Source organism: Chrysoperla carnea, chromosome 3, assembly GCF_905475395.1.
Source record: "Chrysoperla carnea chromosome 3, inChrCarn1.1, whole genome shotgun sequence".
NCBI classification, from domain to species: Eukaryota; Metazoa; Arthropoda; class Insecta; order Neuroptera; family Chrysopidae; genus Chrysoperla; species Chrysoperla carnea.
In genome coordinates, this window is record NC_058339.1 from 9,236,341 (window position 1) to 9,260,427 (window position 24,087).

At 28.3% G+C, this 24,087-nt stretch overlaps 1 protein-coding gene across 2 annotated transcripts in view; it reads right to left on the reverse strand.

The window, feature by feature from the left end:
• Positions 1–24,087, reverse strand: part of LOC123295728 — a 512,151-nt gene that overhangs the window by 264,745 nt on the left and 223,319 nt on the right. For both annotated transcript variants that reach the window (XM_044877164.1, XM_044877165.1), the window contains exon 2: positions 15,218–15,761. In XM_044877164.1, the coding sequence (XP_044733099.1) occupies positions 15,218–15,761 (544 nt within the window). The remainder of the gene's footprint in view (positions 1–15,217; positions 15,762–24,087) is intronic.

The following is a 24,087-nucleotide window of genomic DNA, read 5'->3' on the forward strand; positions in this document are numbered from 1 at the left end:
ATTGAAAAGCTTACCATGTTCCTTAGTAAGTAAAATTTGTGGAATTTAAATGTTACTGCTCCAGAAATTCAGTTCCACTTTGAAGAATGAATGTTTTCCTAAGAATTTACGCTTAAAAGTCAGCTTTTTGTAAATTTAAAGTTTTTATGAACAAGCAAATAAGTTGCCTATATTGAAAATATTTCCACGTCAAACCACAATTGCATAACATAAAGTTTGTCATAGTTGATAAACTTCAAAATGTAAATACTGAATTTTAGAAGGGTTACCTGTATATAACAGTCGATAGATTGGTTAACAACCCCATCTTTACCAGTATACTCATTGTCTTTGACTGATTGTTCAATGTATGCACATGTCTCTTCATTGTCTTAGAAAATATTCATGATAGATTCTCATCAAGAAGAAGAAAACCTAAATTAATTAATCTGTTGTCTAATCTACCGTAGATTGAGAAGAGAGTTTAAATAAATTTGATGAACATTTTATATAATTATCTACGAACGTTGAATGATTATGTACAAAATTGGGGGAAATTTTAAAACAACCCCTTTTTTTTTGTTACAATCATAAAAAGAATCTCTCTCTTTTGAATAAAATATTTTTCAATTTATATGAGATTAAGTTTTGTATATATTTATATAAAAATTACAAATATTTTTATGTTAAATATTTATTACTTTAATTAAAATTAAATAATATATTATTTTTATAAAAGATTGATTTAAATAAAAATAAGAGTACTATTAATATTTACGTAAATTAAATTTCGAGCGTGTATCTGACTTAAGGTAGTACTATTGGTAATAGACTTTGCATTCAAAATTTAATGAAACTTGGCAAAGTTGTCCATTATTATATCATAATTATCCAGTTAATTTTTTAAGGACCTTCAGAGAACTGAAAAAAGATATTTTAACATTGATCTTTATGGGAAATCACAGATTTTATTTTATTTCACAAAACTGGGCGTTCAGATTTTCAGTTCTCTGAAGGATCCTTAAATTTTAACTGGTTATAATTATGATATAATAATGGACAACTAGGCCAAGTTTAATTCAATTCTGAATGCAAAGTCTATTACCGATAGTACTACCTTAAGGAAGTACCCAAAAAAAAAAAAAACGAGTGAATGCAAAAACAAATGTGAATGTTAAACAAATATAAGTCAGTATTCTTCAACCACTTATCATTAGTTAACATATTCCTTCTGTAATTCTATTTCGCACAATCTTCTTAACATACTAATATTTACATGTAATACTAATAAGTTGAATATGCTTTGTTACCTACATCTTAATGTAAACACATAAATGTTAATATGTCCAGTACTTATCTACCAATCATGTACCTACTACCTATTTACTCACTATGTAATACTGACCACTATCAAAAGGTCTTTGTTTACTAGGCTTAAGGAATTAAATCCTTTTCAGAATTAACATCAGTTATATCTGCATGCAAGGTAGTATACCCATGTGTATGTTTTTAGCTCTTAAGATGTGGTTTTATCTTATGTCTGGCTACTTCTTAAGTTTAATTTCTTTGTATTTGCTGTGTTAATGAAGTGGATAAAACTTTATTTAGAAAACATATTGATGTTTTTTTAAGTAAATCCATATATTTAAGTAAATAGATTGAGTGGGAGTGATTTTTTGATTTGTTGAAACTTGAAATTGTTTGATTAACCCGTCAGCACTCGTTATGAGCAGCAAAACTGTAAACTTAATAGTTTACGAAACATTTAAAAAATAGCCTATTTTGGCGACCTTCGACCTTGAATTATTCTTTTGGCAAACATGATTTTGCAGTGGACTTTTCATAGATAATTCCTTGCATTCGAATCAAAATAAATCCGGTGAAAAAACTTCACTAACTTCACTTTAAGCAGAAAGTTCTAGTGGTTTTCTCGATTCGAAATATTTTTAATTGTGATATCTGTTAAACTGTGTTAATTTGATTACAATATTCAAGGCAGATATTGTTTTTGGTTGGATATTTATTAATTAGTAAATATTTTAATATCAATTACTAATTTTCTACGCTGTAAAAATCACTGATATGGTATTTCAGTAATTTAAGTAAAATTTATTCAATCTCTATATATTATAAATGCGAAAGCATGTTTGTTTGTTTGTTACGCTTTCACGCTAAAACAAGCAAATGGTTTTTAATGAAACTGTACAGTAATATAGCTCATACTTCAGAAGAACACATGAGATGTTATTTATAAAGATATATTAATAAAAAAAATTTTGAATTAATTTAATTTGACATTACTATAAAAAAAAGATATCTGTAAAAGTAGTCATTTGACATTACCATTAATTACAGATTTCTGTAAAAATAGTCAATATAAAATATTTCACGGCCATCTTTTCTGATATACTCAATGAATAATTATGACAATTATACATTTAAAAAAATAGAAAACCATACATATATTTTACCTGTGTAAAACAATCCTTACCATTATTTCGAATGTTATAAAAACCGGTTAAACGAGAGCAATCTTTATCAATCTTTACTATTAAACCCAGCGAAGCCGGTGGGTATCACTCTAGTATATTTATAAAATGTTGGACATTTCACCCCTATTTATGAATCACACATTTGTTTGTTGGTAACAATAATTAAATAATCCTAAAATCAAATTATCTCGATCCCATAAACAATGTCTAAAATATTTCCATCTACATAAAATATTTGAATGGTCGTCATATTATATAGTTTTGAACTTGATACAAAACATTCAATATGATGAGATACCTCCTACAAGGATAAGTCGTTACAACCCTTTGATAGTTGTAAGTTGTACAAGAAGGAAAGGCTATTCATTAAATACATCACATTATACAAGAGAGTGGAAATATTTGACGAAGAAAAACCAAGGACGATGACGTTAATACTCATGGAATATCGTCGGGGATAAAGGTTAATATCTTTTGACTAATTGTAACTAACCACAATTCAGTATGCGATAGGGTTATTTTCACATACAATCATCTTGTTAAATGAGATTAAGTTTGTGAAGTCAACAGTGAGATAGATTTCCTGTTCGTCACATGTTTCATGGTCAAGCGTTTTCATGTATAGTCTAGTCGTAGATAAAATCATATCAATATAGATTATGACTACTGGTCATTTTTAAATACTTAATCGAAACAGACTGTCAAGTTGATTCTAGTTTCCAAGAAAAATCGAGTATGTCCAAAACTCTCCTTATAAAAAGAAAAAATTTTTTACAAAGCGCGAATTCCTTACTTGTTCATATTGAAGTAAAACTATTAATTTATTTTTGGCATATTTCTAATAATGTTGGTAACTAACCAAATTACTAAATAAGCGAGTCGAATAAACTTTTTAACGTCAGAAAATTAAGGAGGCCTGTCTATTGATTATTCCCCGGACTTCACTGTTAGAAATTAGCGAGTTTTAGCGGCAATTTTCATTGTTTTGAGGATTTTCGACATTTTAAAGAAAACGGTGCGCCGTTAAGGGATAAAGTTGTTGTTTAAAGTGTTAGCCAAAATTCATCTTCTAGTCGTCAAACTAACCGTAAGACTTTGACTTAAACAAAATAAACCAAAAAAGAGCCAAAAGTTACAATTTTCGTCTGTTTCTTTTCAGCTCAACAAAAAGGTCGAATGGATATTTGATTCCAGTAGAAATGTTTTCTATGGATATTCAAGGGATTTGCGACTTTCTGTGGCGTTTTTTTAACGACCCACTCCGAAAGAGCATAAATATTAATAAGACCTAACAGCTACATAAGGCCTTGTCCAAAAGTTTAAATTTTATATAATAACAAAATAAGAAATAATAAGGATAACAAAATGAGAAAAATTTTAAGCATAAGTTGACTTCAATCCGACCAGCAGAAATAAATTTTTTTGAATGAATTATAACAATTTTCAATTCTAATTAATTAATATTACTAGACAAGATATTTGTAAATATTTAGTTTACGCTGTATGTATCATATTAAAAATAATCAATTATAATCGAGAGACCATGATGTAAATAAATATCGTATACATGATTAAAAGTAAACAAAAACAAAAAGTAATAAATTATAATAAAGTTTTTGGCAGTACTTAACGTCTATATTAATTCAGAATATTCAAAGGTTTATATAATACAGATAGATACAGTATACCATAGTACGTATGAAGAATGCTTTTAATAAACGGATTCCAATATAATATATATAATGTATAGGTCGGTACATCTTGTATCATACAGAACAGATGTAATAAATGTACTCCATCTTTCAATAACGATAATGAAGATACATTTATACCAATATGTGTGTGTTGTACATTTTGACAACTCGTAAAATGGTGTGGTTTTCATTATTGTTGAACGAAAAGGACAAATTTACTAAACTATCCATCCTCAGACATTATTGTTCACATTTTGATTAAATATATTGTGTTCTATTGGTCAAAATATATGTTTAGAATTTCAAATTTTATGACTAAAAAGACTGAATATTAGTCTTACATTTGTTACACACTAGCAATAGCAACTTTAAGCTTCATAATTTTATCAATAGAAACTTTAAGCTTCATAGTCTGCATAAATAACGTCATTTTCTTTTTTGTATGATATACAGGCAAATATCGTATAAAATTTCATTTCTATGTCATCATACTGGTAAGTACACTGACATTTATAAAGGAACGCAAGCATTATATTTTTATAATATAGAATACATTAAAATCATTTTGGCATAAATCACTAGCACATTATCCTTTAAAGACGTTCCCAAAAAAATTAGTGAATGAACAAATTTGAGACATTACGTTTCAAATTTTGAGAGTGGGTTCTGTTAGAATTTGGAAAAATTAGACCAAAGTTCCATTTTCATTTCAAATATTTATAGCGTGCCTAGGACGTAAAAAGTGAGGCCGAGTTCGCAAATGAGCAAAACAGTTCAATTGAGTCTTCAAGACAGACAGACAGATAGGCAGAAGGACGCACAGCCGGAAATGGACTAATTAGGTGATTTTATGAACAACGCTTTTGAACGTAATAAACTTGGGACTAAACTTAGTATACCATGATGTATTTCATATATACATGGTATATAATCATGAACAAATATCTAGGATGAGATTAATTAGATTAAATATTTCTGTGCCTTATCAAATATTAAGACTCAATCACGTAAAGCACTATCGACAGTTATTACATTCTGTCGATTTAAAACTAAGATGAAACAGATGTGTAATATCCTAGATAAAAAGATATAATATATCGATATTGGTATATATTCGTGAAGACACACAAGCGAGCACGCATTAAAGCATTCCCGTTCAACAAGTAAACCATGTCATATTAAATAATTTAAGTCATATTTTTACAAAATGAAACGTTCTTGTTTAAAAAGACATTAATTGAACGCAAATAACAAATAAATATATTAAAATATAGTTTAATTTCGATTATACGCGCCTAAAGGTTCACACACATTATTATAATAAACTAACATAAGATTATGACCAGTCATTTTCATATAATTTATTAAGTATATTATGACTTGTCAGAATTATAATATCTATTGTAAATGGATAATATTATATTATATTTATATTAAATGTATGTATAAACATTGTGTTTGCATCTCATGAAACGCTGCAGGGATGTAATACAATCCTTATAACATTAGCACACGCCTTAATTACAATAAGCATAACTATCATATTTATAACCTTAACTTAACAAACAGTATTTATTATAAAAACAAATAACACGCAATTTTAAATGAAAAAAAAAATGTTATATTATTATTTGTTTTGTTAATTCTTTAAAGAACTAAACATTACTATTTATAGTCATTTACAAATTTATCGTTATTTTATTAAATACGTTATTAATTTTCATTATTGTTGGTCCCTACTAACTCAAATATCGGTCATGATCCCTATTAACTCAAATAATGACCAATATGTATAGATGTTTATTATACCATATCACAATCGTATAAAGGTGACTGTCCTTGTTGTACAGATAGAAGATCAAATTATAAGACAAAAAGTCGTCCTTTTTGACTTATAATTTTTTGATTCGATGCACGGATAGTTCGTTTGATAAAAAAGGCAAATTCCACATTCTGGAAACCTATCAGACTAAGGTTAATTTTGATCACAAATTTGAAAATTATGACCCAAATTTATTAAGATTACATACTTGGTTCCTCAAACTTGGATAAAATTTGGATGTGATAGAGCAAAATTAAATTTTGGATACTGATGACGTCAAAAAGTTAAAAAATTCGATTTTTTTGATAATATAGGTAAATTTGATCCGATCTGAATGGAATTTTTTTTGAAACCCACTAATTTTGGGTTGATCTTTTCAGCTGCGGCGTCAGTTTTTCGCTCGCTATCATTTATGAGCATATTTCCGGGACCATGATTAGACATTCTGGAAACCCATTGGAGGTAGGTTAATTTTGATTACAAATTTGAAAATTATGACCCAAATTTAGTAGGACTACATACTTGGTTTATCAAAATTGAATAAAATTTGGATGTTATAGAGCAAAATAAATTTTTTGGATTCTTATGACGTCATGAAGTTCATAAATTCGATTTTTTTGATAACACAGGCAAATTTGATCCGATTTGATTTGAATTTCTTTTTGAAACCCACTAAATTTGAGGCATTCTCTTCAGCTGCGTTGTCAGTTTTTCGCTAGATATCACCTATGTGCTTAATTCCATGACCAGGACTCAACATTCTGGAAACTATTTACAGCTAGGTTAATTTTCCTCACAAATTTGAAAAATATGACCCAAATTTAGTAGAATTACATACTTGGTTTATCCAAATTAGATAAAATTTGGATTTGATAGAGCAAAATTAAAATTTTTTGATTCTAATGACGTCATAAAGTTGAAAAATTCGATTTTTTTGATAACATTAGAACGAAACAAAAAGCCAAAATGACTTTGGTAACATAACAAGTTTACTAATAACGAACGCATTGAATAAGTAATAAATGAAATTTCTAGACGAATTGAAATAAATGTGTAGTTAGCTGTATTATAGTTTTCAAGTATGATTTTATTACATTCTAATAATATGAAATATTCTATTTAGAAAATTAATATACAATCAAGAAAACTTATCATGTATAATATGAAGAGTGATGGTAGAAAGATATATAAGGTTTGTGTAAAATGGCAAATATATTTAGAAAATAATAGATGAAATATGAAATGCCTGAATGAACTATCTATAACCCACTCACTCTCTATTCTATATACATCCATCCAGAATCAACCATCTATTCTATCAAGCAAATATTGTGTATTATAATATACTTAATTCTAGTGTTCTTGTCTAAAAAAACTATTGAAAGTAATCAGTAATCAAAAATCTATTTAAAGAAAACTTTTCGAATTCGCATCAAGAGGATTCTTTAAAAAATTTAAAAAATATTTCTACAAAAAGTCGTATCCTAAGATTTGAATTACATAACATTGTAACGATTTCCATACTTTAAGAAAATCAAATTCCATACCAGAATTCCACTTCAAAAATGATTTATTTGCAAAAAAACAGCCTCGAAAAATACCTGAAAATTTAGCAACTTTAACCATTGTAACATAGTTTTCTGAAATGATGGTTTTAAATAGTTCTTGCTGAACAGATAAAATCCTTAAACGTACAAAACCCAGAAAAGAAAAACTTTGAAAACAGTTTGAGTTCTCCTCAGGCGTGTAATACAAGCAACAATATCCACCTTAGGATGAGTTTATCTGTCGTAATATTCCCTTGAGACGAAAAGCACTACAGTGTATGATGTGTCTAGATACACCGTTAAATAATAAAAGTCTCCTAGAAACTGATTCCCTCAGGCTCACATTGAACTTGGATCCCTCTCCCTCCCTCAAAAATGATTTTTAACCCCTGAATCAAAAAGAGGGATGTTAAGTTCAACCGCTATATGTGTCTGTTTGTCTGCAGCCTCGTAGATTCAAAACAGATGAACCGAATTTTTTGTTTTGTTTGAAAAGAAATTTAAAAAGTACTTAATTAAAGATTTTTTAATGGGGAGTGTTAATGTTCTTAGCTATGATTCAAGTACGAGTTTAGGGTATCGAACCCGAAACAACTAAAAAAAGATGCAATTCAGGTAATTCAATACCGATTCAGGTTGGAGAAGACGATAAGGAAAAAGGTGATTTAATGCAGAGTGTTGAAGCTTTTTTTCCAGTGCGAGTTTAGGGTTACATAACCAAAATATTTGTCGGAGATTTATTAAATTTTGAAAAATTCACTCATTAGTATTGTACATTTCTCATAAGAAAAGTTCAGGGTCGTTTGTCAAGTTATCACGAACATGGTTTATATATATACAAAGAATTCATGTGTATAAAAGTGATGAGGGAGTGAGTGGAATGATCCACATTCTAAAGCCATCATACCATACACACATACATACAAACACAAATATAATAAAATGATGAAAATTGGCTCCTGATGTTGATTACAATTGTGTTTAGTGAATCAAACGAAATAATATTCATTGAGAGATCCTATATCCATATTTATACAAAAGATATATACATACATACAAACATATATATCGGGTAAAGTGTTAAATCTTGGAGACACAATGTATCTTGAATCAACCTTCAGAAAATTTAGGCAAAATTTACTTACAATAAAACATGCAAAACTGTTTTACTCTCTAGTTAATTGGTATTCTCATTTTATTTTTAAAAATAACGTATGATGTTGAGCAGGAGTATACATTCATGTACCTTGGATCAAAACACGTACTATATCACTGATCACAATGATTACTTGGTGGATACTTAATAAAATGGGTACTAAATTTTACAAATACATTTGTAGATTATGATTATTAGCGTAATAGAAGTGAGAATATATTGTTTTTATCTCCCCGGATTAAATAAAAAGCAGTTCATAATAAGGTCATATTAGACGAACAAAGAATATGAAATTGAGAGAAAGAGATGAATACGCGAGGATACTTGTAGAGTTGAAGAGGGCTCAGTGTTTGAATCGCAATTATAGTAATTATGATATTTAACTCAAAAAATACCGAGTTACGCTCGGAAACACTTTGGAAGGTCGGCAGTCCTTACAGTCAATCCTACGTACATATATATATATTATTTCCCAACCAGTTGGTTTCTGTCAACACACCTTACTTCTTTATCAAATTCCAAAATTTAACCCTCATTTTCAAGCTTTTCGTGTTGGTTATTGACGAAAAATAGGCTCACGGTCTAAAAATGTACTATTTACGAAAAAACTAGAGAAATTATATTAAGATAGTATTTTGTTCATTATGTAATTTTTATATCATGCATGTAATAAAATTGCCTGTAAATATAAGAAAAGTAAATTTTTGTGTTATTAATATATATTATTTCTCTAGTTATATATTATTTCTCAAAGTATATAGTTTTTATCAATACCTCTTGAATATTTACATCGTATTTAGAAATCATTTTGATAGTTTGGATCTTAGGTACAACACTGTCCCTTACATATAGGTATATACCTATTTAAAATAAATGTGACTGGAGTATGAGGAGTTGTAAGGGGGTCAAATATATATATACTAAATTCTTTTATGAAATATAGGGTAAAATAGAATTATTATCCATCCATCCCTTGAGGGTTTGAATTCTTAAATGTATAAAATATTATTGATATTAAATGATGGATATAAAAGTTTTAAATAGTAATTTGCATACAATTTTCCTCTCACATACAGTGATTTTTCTTTTTTGTTACTTGAATAGGAAAATAAATTATCCTATATTTGTCATGTAAAAAAAAATTTGTAAGATGCAGCAGTTTACAAAATAGTATTTCTTATGATAAAAGAAACAATTTATTATTGTAAACTTACGCGCAACAATATTGAACTAAATGAAAATAAATTAAGAAGCTTTTTCGAATTTGATTTCTGATACTGAATTCACACATGATTCATAGAACCTACTTTACTATCCTGTACGTAGAGTAAACCTCTTCATAAGTTTAAAGCTACCGTACAGTATTTGCAATAAGTCAAAAATTTGTGTGGATGAAGTAGGTAGTAGTCTTGGAAAAGTCTCGTCTGCCAGGTCAAAAGTAAGAAATATCTATCCATTTCATACTATAAGAAGTTGATCCGGCACGGATCCGGCAGGATGATTTTCCGGCACTGTCAACACTTTGAAACAAATGTTCAAAATGTTGGACTACTGACATTCCTTAGAGCATGAAAAAGGTACAAATTCAATGGGGCAATTAAAAATTTTCTGGGTCAAGAAATAAAAAAGCGTAGCTCTCAATATGTCCTTTACGCGTGGTTTAAGACAACGTAAACACTACGTGGAAAGACTATAAAAACAATGGTTTAAGACTATATGGAAAAAATCTTTAATTTATGCTTACAATGATGCTCATGGACGAATATCTTTATAAATCATAGCTGATGTGTTATTCTGAGGTATAAGCTTTATTATTGCAAAGTTTCATTAAAATCCATTGATAAGATTTATCGAAAAAACGGAATAAACAAAGAAACAAATAAACAAACTTACTTTCATATTTATAATAATATATAGGAGTTTAAACAAAAAACGACATATCATTTGAACAAAAAGAATAAAATCGGTTCTGCTTGGAAAAGGCTTTTCGGAAGAATGTAATTTAATGGAGAATGTTGTTAGATATGTTTCAAGTGCGAGTTTAGGATCCCGTACCGAAAAATTTGTCGGGGTGTTTTTAAATTTTGTAAATTCCACTTGTTACTTAAAGATATAATGCGGTAACGCTTTATGGAAATAATAATTTGCGATAATAATTAAATTCTCTTCATAATTATTAGTTTAATATATTTAAGATTCAATAAAAAATTTATACTACACGTAATTTTCTCAAACAGTATTTTTATTTAATTTGCTAAAGATTATTCCTGTTTTTGAAAGACAGTGGGATGTTTTACATAGCCATTTATATATAAAATACAATATGTACAAAGAACAGAAACAAGCTAATAATGTAAAGTGACAAAACTGTTACTAAATTGCTTTAAATCCAATTTTAAATGCAAATCACAACAGCAATAACTAGTTGCTAATATAGGGTTTGCCATCTTTTCGTTCATATATTTGATGTTTTGTTGTAAATCGTATATAGAGGTACTATTTGATACAGCTTGAACATGTAAAAGTCAAACATAAAACATATAACGATGGTTTTAAAGTCAATAAACATTTTTATTTTTTGTACTTGCACACACGGCCGCTTTGCTGGGCTTAAAAATGAAGACAACCGTGCGTGCGTTATAACTTTCACCTACCCTGCTCCCACTCTTTCTAGTTCCAAAACACTCGAAATAGCGAAAAGAGATGTTTTACACAAGTAAAAATCATTAAATAATCAGTTTTTCAATTTTAAAAATGTATTTATATTCCTACTGCACTGAGTATATCAGAAAACCCTGGAAAATTGAAAAAATACGAAAAAAATTTTATCTCCAATTTCGATAAAACTCAGTATATAAGGTAATTTTGATCCAAAAAGTAAAAAAATCGGGTGCATTTGATGACTGGTCGAATAGTTTTTGCGATACGGACTAAAATCGATCCAAATATTGCGATGTCTCAGAAACACTGCATCCAATCATTAAATTAACCTGATTTTTATACTTTTTGGATCAAAGTAAGCCCATCCACCGAGTTTCATGAAGTTCCAAAACAATGTTAATGTTAATATTAGAATAAGAAAAGAAGCAGTTATTCATCTACCACGAACACACTTTAGTATTATAACCATAGCAATTGTTACCTTTTACTGATAATAATTAAAAATCTACTTTTTACTGATAATGATTAAAAAATTATGATGCAAAAAATTTTACCAAAATGAATATATAAACAGTAAATGGTATATTTTTTCATTTACGGAAGAATTAAACTAACAAATATTCACCCTATATAATGAAATAATCTTAGCTGTAATAAAGTTGTCTGATATTGAAAATGTGATCAATTCGGTTCAAACATAATGCATCTTTTATGTCTTTAGTTAGGATTAATTTTTCATTTTGTTTCACATATTATACATTGTAAACAAATATTGTTTTATATAAAGTAGTAAATAGTAATACTAAACGATATATAATGCTGACCTGTTATTATATTATGAACAATTTTAAAATTAACAAAAAGGATTTGTAAAGTTTATGAAATAAAATTTGACATATTAACTATAAGGCAACATATTAACAGTATTTAGGGAAATAGTATAAATTGAAAGGGTTTATTTAAAAGTCAACTTGGCTGGCTGCTTTTTAACTAATTTATTTAGGTTCTTCATTGTAGCCCGTATAAGGTTTTATACAAATATTATATATGTTTGGTTAGGATTCATATTGTTAAAACTGTTAAACTTTTACAAGATGTGTAAAACTATTACACAAAAATGACCTTAAAAAAATTAGAAAAATAAATTTCGCTGAAATTAAAGCATCGCTGTAACACATACAAAATATGTTATGTTATGTCATACAAAAATCGTTAAAAAAAACATGTTTTTTCTATGTTTTCTATTTTTAGGGGGTGTTTGGAGTCATGCATTGAGTCTAAAACCGAGTTTTTGTATTCGTGGTGGTGGGGAAAGATACAACTCCCTGTCAATACACGGATAAGTTGGTTTTTATTTTTGTTGCTATCGCACGTACAGTCAAGTTCTATATATCAATATTTTGGAATTTTAATTATCTATCGAATGGTAGAGATCAAAATCAAGAAAATATGTCAATAAAGTCAATGACAATGTACGGTCAAAGGTCTAATGTGAAAGGTAGTTTTCGTTTATTGATAAATGCTGAATAACTGACATGTTCGTTCATTTAGACTTCAACCCGTTTGATAGGTTTGAAAAATATAACGGATTGAATCTTTTTCTCGGAAACTTTAAACAATAATAAAACAAGTGAAAACAAACAATACCAAAATTTTGTTTGTAGTATCAATATTTTTAAGCGTTACAAACTTGGGACTAAACTTAGTATACTTTGATATATTTCATATATACATGGTTTAAAACAATAAAAGGCAATCATGTCCATAGAAGTGAAAGCTATGGAATAATTGGGCTTTTTAACAAATTTTTTTAAATTATTATAGTACGAATAATTAAAATTTCATAATTATAAAATGTAAATTATTATCTTACTATATAAATCCGGCCACATTTCGCTGTGACTTTGTCTAATAATAATTATTAGGGGAGAAAAGATTAATTAATGATTTTTACCTCTTTTTACAGTTATTTCCCGTGAGAACTTCAGAATGCAAACATGTCATTTCTAATGGTTAATTCATCCTGAACTAGCAAATATTAACAAATTTGTTCAAAGAACTCTATTTACTGGACTTAGAAATCTATCTCTTGAGCAACGATAATCCAATCATAAAAACTCCACTTATATGTATACCCAAAAAGAATAAGATTGCGTGGCATATACCAAAATTTTTTTTTAACTTTGTGTTACTCACATAATCACCTACATAGTAGTCTTAAAATACCATCATTTTAGTAGTTATTCGTCAATAATTCAAAATTTTAGTATGCAGTTTAAAAATAATCATGGAACTCCATAATATAACAACTATAATAACATTTATGAATAAAATAATATAAATATAAATAAATACTGAATTTAAAAGTGTTTTTAATATAGTAATAAAATCTTTTAATATTATTCATTCACCATCCAATTTAATAACTACATAATAACACCTAAAAATATATTATCTATAAATATATAGGAGACTTTCTATAGATATAGATAGTCACTCATCACGATATCTCTGGAACTATAAGACCTAGAGACTTGAAATTTGGCAGGAATATTCCTTTTGCCAAGTAGAGGTCAGCTAAGAACGGATTTTACGAAATTCCACCCACAAGGGGGGTTGCGGGGGTGTTCATGAATAAAAAATTCATATTTTTCAATTATGGCTTTTAATAGTTCAAAACTTGCTCAGAATGTTTTAAATTACATTTAGAAATTTTTTTAACCTTCGGAGGGTAGAAAGGTGTAGCGAGAAAGTGGGAAGGAAATATCGAATATTTATAAATATACCTAAGTGGGGTATCAAATAAAAGAGCATGACGTGTACATTACAAAACTGTTATCCAACGCAAGGAAATGTGGAGGGAGGGGTGCAAGTGGGGATGTTGCCCAGCAAAGCGGGTAGTTCCCAGCTAGTATAACTATATAAAATAATACCTACACGTATTGCATCCAATCCAAGTAGTTTATACAAACGTGTACAAAATTTATAAATTTATTTTGTCATAAACTGTCATAAGCCTGATTATTTAAATTCTATAAATAAACTTTCAAATAAATATAAAATAAATAAGTTTTACAATCTTTGGTATATGTTTAATCTATTCATTCATTTGAGCTTCTATAAGAATTCTTTCTAAAACTTTTGGAAAAATTCAGTCGCATACCTTCAAACAAAATATCAAAATTCCCTAAAAAAGAAAGACAAAAACTAGCCTAGAAATACAAATGATATAAGCATTTTACGATGATTTTAAAACTACAGTTTGTAAAAAAGTTTTGGTTTATTGTACGGTACATACATATAAACAAAATACATGCTTTGTAGTCAAGTAATGAGTTATTTTTAGTTTTACAATACCACGCAAATACAAAAATATATAATATATTGTGTGAAAGTGAGGCTTATAAATTTGATAATATAAATATGGCTCTTCAATCATCAATAACTATATTCGTATCTGTTCATCAAATGATGGATCTTCAATAACTCATAATTAAATAAAATTTTGTTTTTATATCGTCGACAACCTTACATTTTTTTGGTATTATTATAAACTAAAAGATTGTCTAAATATTTTAGATAGTTTTTTATCACACCCTCTAGATTATTTGAAATAGAAATATCCAATTGAAAAGGATAACTTACATGATTCATTTTTTTTTCGGCCAACTTTTAAAGATAAAATAATAATAAAAAGCCCGATAACCTAGGAATTTTTAGTAATTTTTGGAAACTTTGTTAATAAAAAAATGTAAGTTTTAAGCAAATCCCTACACCAAACTCGAAGAAACATAAAAGTAATAAAAATAATGTACGTAAATTATAAAAAGGATATAAAAATAAATAAATGAATTGTAGTGTCCTACCTTTTCGATGTCGTACTTTTCAATAAAATCCGTAGTTTGTTGTGAGCGTGATACAGTTTCTGGTTTCTCTTGTATAGCAATAGTTTCACATGTAACCGTTGAGCGTCGTCTATGTGCGATCGGTGTTGGTGGCGACGCTGCTGCTGTATATCGTGGTGGTAGCGTCGGTGATGGTGGCGTCGTTAAACGATTCATTTGGTGTTGTTGTGATGATACATTGTCGACATCTGGTGATGTTTTTATAAACTCTATACGACCACCTTCTACACAAATATTTGGTGTTAATGGATATTGCATTGTGGATGTGTGTTGTTGTGTCATTGGCATCACTAATGGCGTTAGTGTTGTTGGTGGATGGATAGAGTTTGTGTCACGACTATTATTTGGTTTTTTTGTATTTTCATATGCAAGTAATTGTGCTTTTTCTTCGCATACTGGATGTACTTGTCGGGGAGATGGGGTTACACGGGGTTTTTCTAGTATAATATCACCGGGGACCGAACAATTCACATTATCAGCGGATAATCGATTACCGTTGGAAGCTCTGTAATGAAAAAGAAAATTTATTAAAATATTTATATTTTCCATTCAATAATAATTGAAACAATCAGAAAAAGGCCACATTTTACAATTTCAAAATTTATTGTGGAAACCACGATACTACATTTTCGACATTTATTGGAGATACGTTAAATTTGACCAGATTTTGAAAAAAATGACTCAAAATATTTGATTGATTCAAAATAGTCAAAATTTGCGTGTGGTAGAGCAAATATTTTGCACTTTTATGACGTCATAAAGTTCAAAAAATTCTCATTTTCAACTGTGAAAATGAACCCTATTATAACTTGAAAATAAAAGCTTTCGATATTTGCCTTCCTTCGAAATATCGAAAGCTGGATAATTAAAGAAAATTTTCAATTTTCAATAATTTGAAAATTCAAAATAACTAGAATTCAATCAAAATTGAATTATAAATTATGTAAAATTTTAATTAAACTAGCTGCTGAACACGTGAATCTAATATTCAGAAGAACAAAATGTGAGACACAAATAAAATGTCAAATAACTGTTAAATTAGTTTACTAATCGTAGGTATTTGTAATTTATTAAACATTCAATAACGTTAACATACAATAATTAATTCATTAGGTACTAATTAACAACAATAACAATAAATCAATAGATAATGTATAATTAATCAATTTGTTCGTTTAAAAATTAAACTATTTTTATTTTATTACCTTTAAATTAACAAATGACAACATTCTTTGAATTAAAAAAGAATTAAAAAGGAATTGTAAAGAACATGAAATTAAATTAAAACTACCATTGTTATTTAAAATTTAATTACTTAATGATATTTAAGTGACAATTATATACTTTAACTAGTTAATAATGTAATTGAATTTTTATGAAGTACACAATTCTTTGATCGACTTTTAAGACAAACAATTTTCATTTCTCATAAAAATTAGTTAATATGAAAACACATTTAATTTAAGGCTCTTGTTTTGCTGTGGACAAATGTGGACAAGTAAAAACGATTAAAAGATTTCTATAAAAATTTAAAAAAAATGGTAGGTTATTTTATATTGGCTGTCCACGAAGTACACACTATAGAGCCCATTGTGATACCATATATGTGTTTGACCACCTTTCTGCTGATAATTTCATTTATCAGCTCCTCAATTTCTGAGGCTGAGTGCACCTCCTTCATGCATATGCCATGCAATACACCAGCCCATCACAACTATTAATTAAATTAATTTTGTTGCGACGGCGGGAATCGAACCCGCTACCCTAAGCATACAGCGGATGGTATGGTTACGCCTTAATCAACTGAGCTAATAGGGCTACCAGAATATGGTAAATGTCAAATTAAATGAAAGTTTTTTATTTTATTAATTTTTTTTAAATATATCTTTATAAATTATAGTTCATGTGTTATTCTGAAGTATAAGCTATATTGCTGTACAGTTTCATTAAAAACCATTCGCTAGTTTTAGCGTGAAAGCGTAACAAACAAACAAACAAACATGCTTACTTTCACATTTATAATATAATAGGGATAAAAGTCTTTTTATGGAACAAAACCATTTTGCTTTATAAATTATTGAAATCAATTTTTGTGTGTTAAACATTAAACAACGTGTTCAAGCGGCACGTTTAGGTAATTGAAATGTGTTCACATTTGTCAAATAATCACCAAGGAGAAACCGCTCGCGCTGTATACACACACATATCTAGGCGGGTTCTTAGAAATAGTTTTACATACAGTAAAATTGTAAGTCTTTGATCTACAAATAAGAGTTAGATGAGAAGTTTATAATATTTATTTTTTTAATAAGTATATTATAAACAAATTAAGTAATTGTGTGTATAATGTTTATAAACATTTACTATAAAGCCCTTAATGCTTATGTAAAGTAACGCATCATTGTCGGGATATTGTTTTATTCTCATTTCTATCTGTTCCACACTTTAAAGGTCCGAATTCCGTCATTTTGGTGCGGAATTCGGACCTTTAAATTAGGATGTTTTAAATATCCTAAAAAGTAAATATAATAAAATTTAAATATCCTAATTTAGACTAATTCATTAATTGTGCACCGTCATTTATTACAAAAATGGAGACAATATTGGTATTTTTAACGAAATCGAATAATAAAATGTATTGTAGTATTCACGCTTATAAGAATTTTGACCCTTTAAACCCTAGGTGTACAAATTTGTACCAACTTTTCTTATTTTTCCCGAAAAAAATAAAATGAAATATTTACTTGTTTTAATAAAGTTCAAGAGTTTTGAACGACGTTATTACGACTCACCAAAATCACTACATTATTCTAAATACGGACTCTTCCAGTAATATTAACATAAAAGATTCAAATAAAAATAAATATAAAATTTTATATTACAAATAAACAATTTTGTTTACTATAATGTTTGAGTTTGATGGATATTTTCATCCTTGTCTATTTTTATCCTATCATATTCACTGTTATAAATGCGCGTTGTATGTATGATCAATACTAAAACAATACACAGATTGGAGCTTCAAGATGTTACTTACCAACCATTAGAGAATATTTTAATCCTATACCGAGGAGATTGTTACACTTGTAAAGTATTTGTAATCGAAAGTCCACGACATAAATATTCGTCATGCAAGGGTTTAGTCGCATGTTACTACAAAGAGTAACGTTTCAAAATACTTCCTAAATAGAAAATGAGATGCTTTTCAAAGAAATTAAGGCAGGGTCAGCATTGATTTGGCATGCAAGTCCCAGTTCAGGAAATGTACGCTTGGCTTACCAGCTTTTATACAGCCATAAACCAAGTTTGTTGTCAATTTTTATAATTTTTAAGTACAGAAATGGTGTACAAGTAAGCAAAAACTTTCAACTGGCAGTTTAAAATGAAATAGCAATAATAATAATAATAAAATTACTTGCATATATTTAACAAGATAAAAATGCAATTTATTGAATAATCATGACATATAAATGGAATTTACACGCATTTCTATATGTTTTGCGTGAAATTAACTACTAATAAACACAAGCTCTTTACATTTTATAGTGATTGTGTCCAGATGCTTTTATTTTATTTAATATGACCACTGATCATTTAAGAATTGTCTTATAAACGTTATTTATTGAGAATAGTTTAGTGTTTACGGACGGACAGACGGACAGGCAAACAGACAACCGATAATGACGTATTCGACGTATTATAGGTGATTTTATGGACATTTGTACCAAAATGTTGTTCGTAGCATTACAAACTTGGGGCTAAACTTAGTATACCTTGATATATTTCGTATATACTATGGTAAAAAAAAAAATAAGATTATCTATCTATGTGTGGATATTTAATTTCAACGATTGTGATTTGAATGCAGTTTGTTGAATGCGATTATTATTTTATTCTCAATAATATTCTGTATAAATACATAAGAAGCAAGCAACTTTTTATTTCAATTGAATTGTGGGTGGTGATAATCTCACGATCGAATTCGTATTTTATAACCTAAGGGTACGTAAATACGTGAAGAAATAATATCGTATTGTGACGGAGGTGCAAGTTGTGTTTCACTATATACATAATAAGAAATAGGTAGTAAAGAGTTAAACAAACAATTGACTGAGTAAATTGTTGAAATACTTTGTATAGTGTTGATGACTCTTATCACATTACATATATACATTTATGTCACACGTACATAACTGATATTCCCATATAATACATACAATTTGCGCCTAATTTCTCACGAGTAAACAGTGATGTTTACGAAAAACTATTTAAAACAAAAGTTCTTTATTATTTTATAAGGAACATTTTTTACCATAAACCTTTTGTTATATCTTTAACGGTTGACAAAATGGATCCCACGGATCCAAGACTCAATTGACCAACGTTGCTTATTTACGAAGTCGACCTCACTTTTTACGTTCTGAATACGTTGTAAAAATTTTAGCTCCATATTTTTTTCGTTTTTGAGTTATCATGTTGACAGACAGACGGAAAACCGAAAATGAACTAATTAGGTCATTTTATGAACGCCTATACCAAAATTTTCTTGGTAGCATCAATATTTTTAAGCGTTACAAACTTGGAACTAATTTAGTATACCTTGTATATTACATATATACATGGTATAAAAATCACACACCAAATGTTAACCAACAAATTTCCATTGTGATATTTTAATGCGCATATTTGTAATTTTCGATTTTAGGTACTAAACCTTCCCTTATCATTTTAAATATTTTATACAATAAATATTCTATAAAAATCACATTTATAAACATAGATATCACAACGCAACATTACAAACACACTATAAAATAATAGTTACTTTATGTGCTATCGAACTATTATTATTATTTTGAATGCAACAACATACGTTTAAATGAATAATTCATAAAAAATATCATCATGCTAGTACAAAGAATAGGTACAAGTATTTATTTTATCGGACTAGAGGCAGAGTAATAGTATTCCTGTTTGTAACTATTATTATACTATACCATGTGTGTTTGTACCATCTAGGCATATACATGTCTGTAGTATGACAGAATACATCCGTTTAGGAATGCATCTAAGCGAGAGGTATTATATACATGTATTGAACATTAGTTGGAAGACGCTTGGAGAGTGGGAGTTTTTTAGTTACAGATAACTAGTAAGTTCATCAATCATCACTGCATACAACAGAAGATCTGTCGTATCGTATCTGTAGTCTTACAACACATGTATATAATACCTCTCGCTTAGATGCATTACTAAACGGATGTATTCTGTCATACTACAGATATGTATATGCCTAGCCTAGATGGTACAAACACACATGGTAATGTAAATATTTATTTGGTTTTGGCCAACAATACATTTGCTACCTTTCAATAACGAACTATTTATGAGAGAATTTCATCTAAAAAAGAAAATAATTGTAAATGTAAACCAGAGAATGTTGTTTCAGTCTTCTGCAACGTCTTTTTATATTACGAAGACATGATTTGAGCGCTTATTTAAAGAACAAGCTTTTTTACAAACTGATTAAAGTATTACATATACAGCGTATATCAGAATAAGAAGAAGTTTACTTTTTTAACATTGAGCTAAAGTTGCCGCCCGTTCACTGAAATATATAGATGGATATTAAGCGTGTTTAAAAATTAGAAATTTGAGTCTCACAATTCGAAACTGGAACGAAAATGTAAAGCATTTTTCCTATCTATTTTAATTTAAATACAAGGGAGGAATGAATAGATAAAAATATAATACATTTGAATAGCAAATATATTTCCAACCTAAAATATAATCAATAATATTAGGGTAAGATGTAGTACCAAGGATGCAATCAATGAACCTTGGTTCATTCTCTATTTTCTTGGCTCAGATATTGTTGTCTGAAGAGATAGCAACTATACGATGGCAAATATTAGATAATGGCAAGTAAGGAGCTTGTATCTACTATTTATTTATTTGCAAGTTTCCCAACGTTTTAACGTATTGTATCTATCTTACTTATGCTAACATGGTCACAAAAATGTACTCACTAGAATCGATTTAATTTTACTCAACTTTAATGCTTGAAGCATTTAATTTTGTAATTTTGAATCATGGTACTATTTGAGTGAGCTAAACGAATTAATATTTAAAAAAAAAAAACTTCGTGCAAGCTTTCTTTATTATAAATACATTTTATGCAAGTATTCTCCGTGGCAGGGTTTAGCCATGGACTGTTGTTCCATATTTGTAATTTTAATATGCCTGGTAGATAAAGATTAATATACAAATAAAATGTATAATATAAAAATCGTACAGAACATCAGAGCTCTATCACTGAAGTCATATTTCTCCTTCATTATATATTTCTTATTAAATGATTTTTTTATTTATATGGAATTTCTCATTTCTATTTCAGTTTTTGAATAAGTGCAATCTCTTTTAAAAACAGCGAAAAGAGAAGATAGTCTGCCCTCGAAGAACTACTTAGGCTATAGAGCCCATTGTGATACCATCATATGTGTTTTACCACCTTTTCCGCTGACAATTTTATTTATCAGCTTCTAAATTATTTTCAGAGGCTGGGTGCACCGCCTTCATACATATACCATGCACTACACCAGCCTGTCACAACTATTAATTAAATTAATTTTCGTTGAGTTGGCGGAAATAGAATCCGCTATTTTAGGCATACCTTGAACGGAATTGGTTACGCATTAATTAACTGAGCTACTTAACAGGAAAGTAACTAACAGGCACTTCAATTTAAAGCGACTCCACTGAAGTTTAAAAACACAAAAATCTCAAAAAAAAATATTACCACCAAGGTAATTTTTCCCAAATTATGAAATCGAATCCGAATAATAAGATTGACACGTCTAGTAAACTTTGCATATCGAAACCAAAACTCCAAGCCAAAAATAATCAATGGTAGCGGAAAAAAAAATTAGTTTATCAGTATATCGACTCCCATCCGTCCCATTGACCTTTGAAACAGTGCATAAGTCTATGTTTTTGGGGGAAATATGAATAAAAATAATATAATCTACTTACTAAGTAAGTAAGACAAAACAATACAACATTGTTAATCTTATATTTCTTGCAAATACTAAATAAAAAGAGTATTATCCTAATCGGATATAAATGAATCAAGGTTGGTTGTTATTAATGAAAATTTCTGAGAATGATTCTTTTCTTTTGAAAGTATTATACGTACATTTATACATATAAACAAGAAATTTTTTAATTTAATTATTAAATAAAAGAAGAAATGCCGCTAGTAACAAGTGATATCTACCTATAATATTAAATTATGTTTAATTACAATTTAATTAACAAATTTCTATTTAATAAATTATTATAAATTTCATTTTACATTTGACTTGTCCCAAAGCGTTATAGTAAAACCTTATTTATGGCATAACATAATCATTCGTTTCTCTTTAGTCTAAAATTAAATTTTGATTAATCATTGCAATCTTCCGTAACTCTAAAGTCTAATATTGAATTTTGATTAAGTAGATATTTTAATTTTATTATAGTAAATATAGTACTGCCATTTTTATAATAATACTAGCTGACCCAGTCACATTAAATAATTATTTTTTAGGAATTAAGAATATAAGGTAATACTATCGGTAATAGACTTTGCATCCAGAATTTCATGAAACTTGGCATAGTTGTCCATTATTATATCATAATTAAGCAGTTAAATTTTTAGAGACCTTCAGAGAACTGAAAAAAAAAAGATATTTTAAAGATATGTTAACATTGACCCTTATGGGAAATCACAGATTTTATTTTATTTCACAAAACTGGACGTTCAGATTTTCAGTTCTCTGAAGAACCCTAAAAATATAACTGGTTAATTATGATATAATGATACAATTATGCCAAGTTTCATTAAATTCTGAATGCAAAGTTTATTACCGACAGTACTACCTTAAGATTTTTCAAGAAAAACGAAATAACAAGTTTCGGCTGGCCCTAGTAATATGATGATTTCTGATATGAAATTGAGGCATACCTCATCGAAATTAAATTTGAATTTGAATATTTGTATTTAAATCTGCATATATTTTATTTGTGAGCCCTCGAAGCAATATATATGTTTAAATAAAATGAATTATCGATACCAGGTTAATTATTGGTTCTTGTTATGATTATAATTACAATAAATCATATTCGTTTCAATATCATACCTACAAGTTATTTTGTAAACATCTTTTTAAAATCATAACTTATCATTGACAGAAATTCAATTAAATAAATATGCATCCAAGCTTCTGGTATCTGATTTGTAAATGTATTCAATAAATTATTATTGGTGCTTCATAATATTATAAAACAAAATGACTTACAGAAAGGAATTTGCTCATACTTTTCAAATTTGGGGTCAAACTTTTCAAATTTGTGATCAAAATTATTCTAGATCAAATAGGTTTCAAGAAGGTGGAGTCATAATTCATAGCTAGCGAAAAACTGGCATGACAGCTGAAAAGAATGACCCAAAATTAGTGGGTTTCAAAAAAAATTCCAATAACATCGGATCAAATTTGCCTGTGTTATCGAAAAAATCGAATTTTTTAACTTGATGACGTCATCAGAATCCAAAAAATTTAATTTTGCTCCATCAAATCCAAATTTTATTAAATTTTGATAAACCAAGTATGTAATTCTACTAAATTTGGGTCATAATTTTCAAATTTGTTATAAAAATTAACCTAGCTATAATAGGTTTCAAGAATAAGGAGTTCTGGTCTTGGAATTAAGCACATAAGTAATAGCTAGTGAAACACTGACATCGCAGCTGAAAAGAATGGCCCAAAATTAGTGGGTTTCAAAAAAAGTTC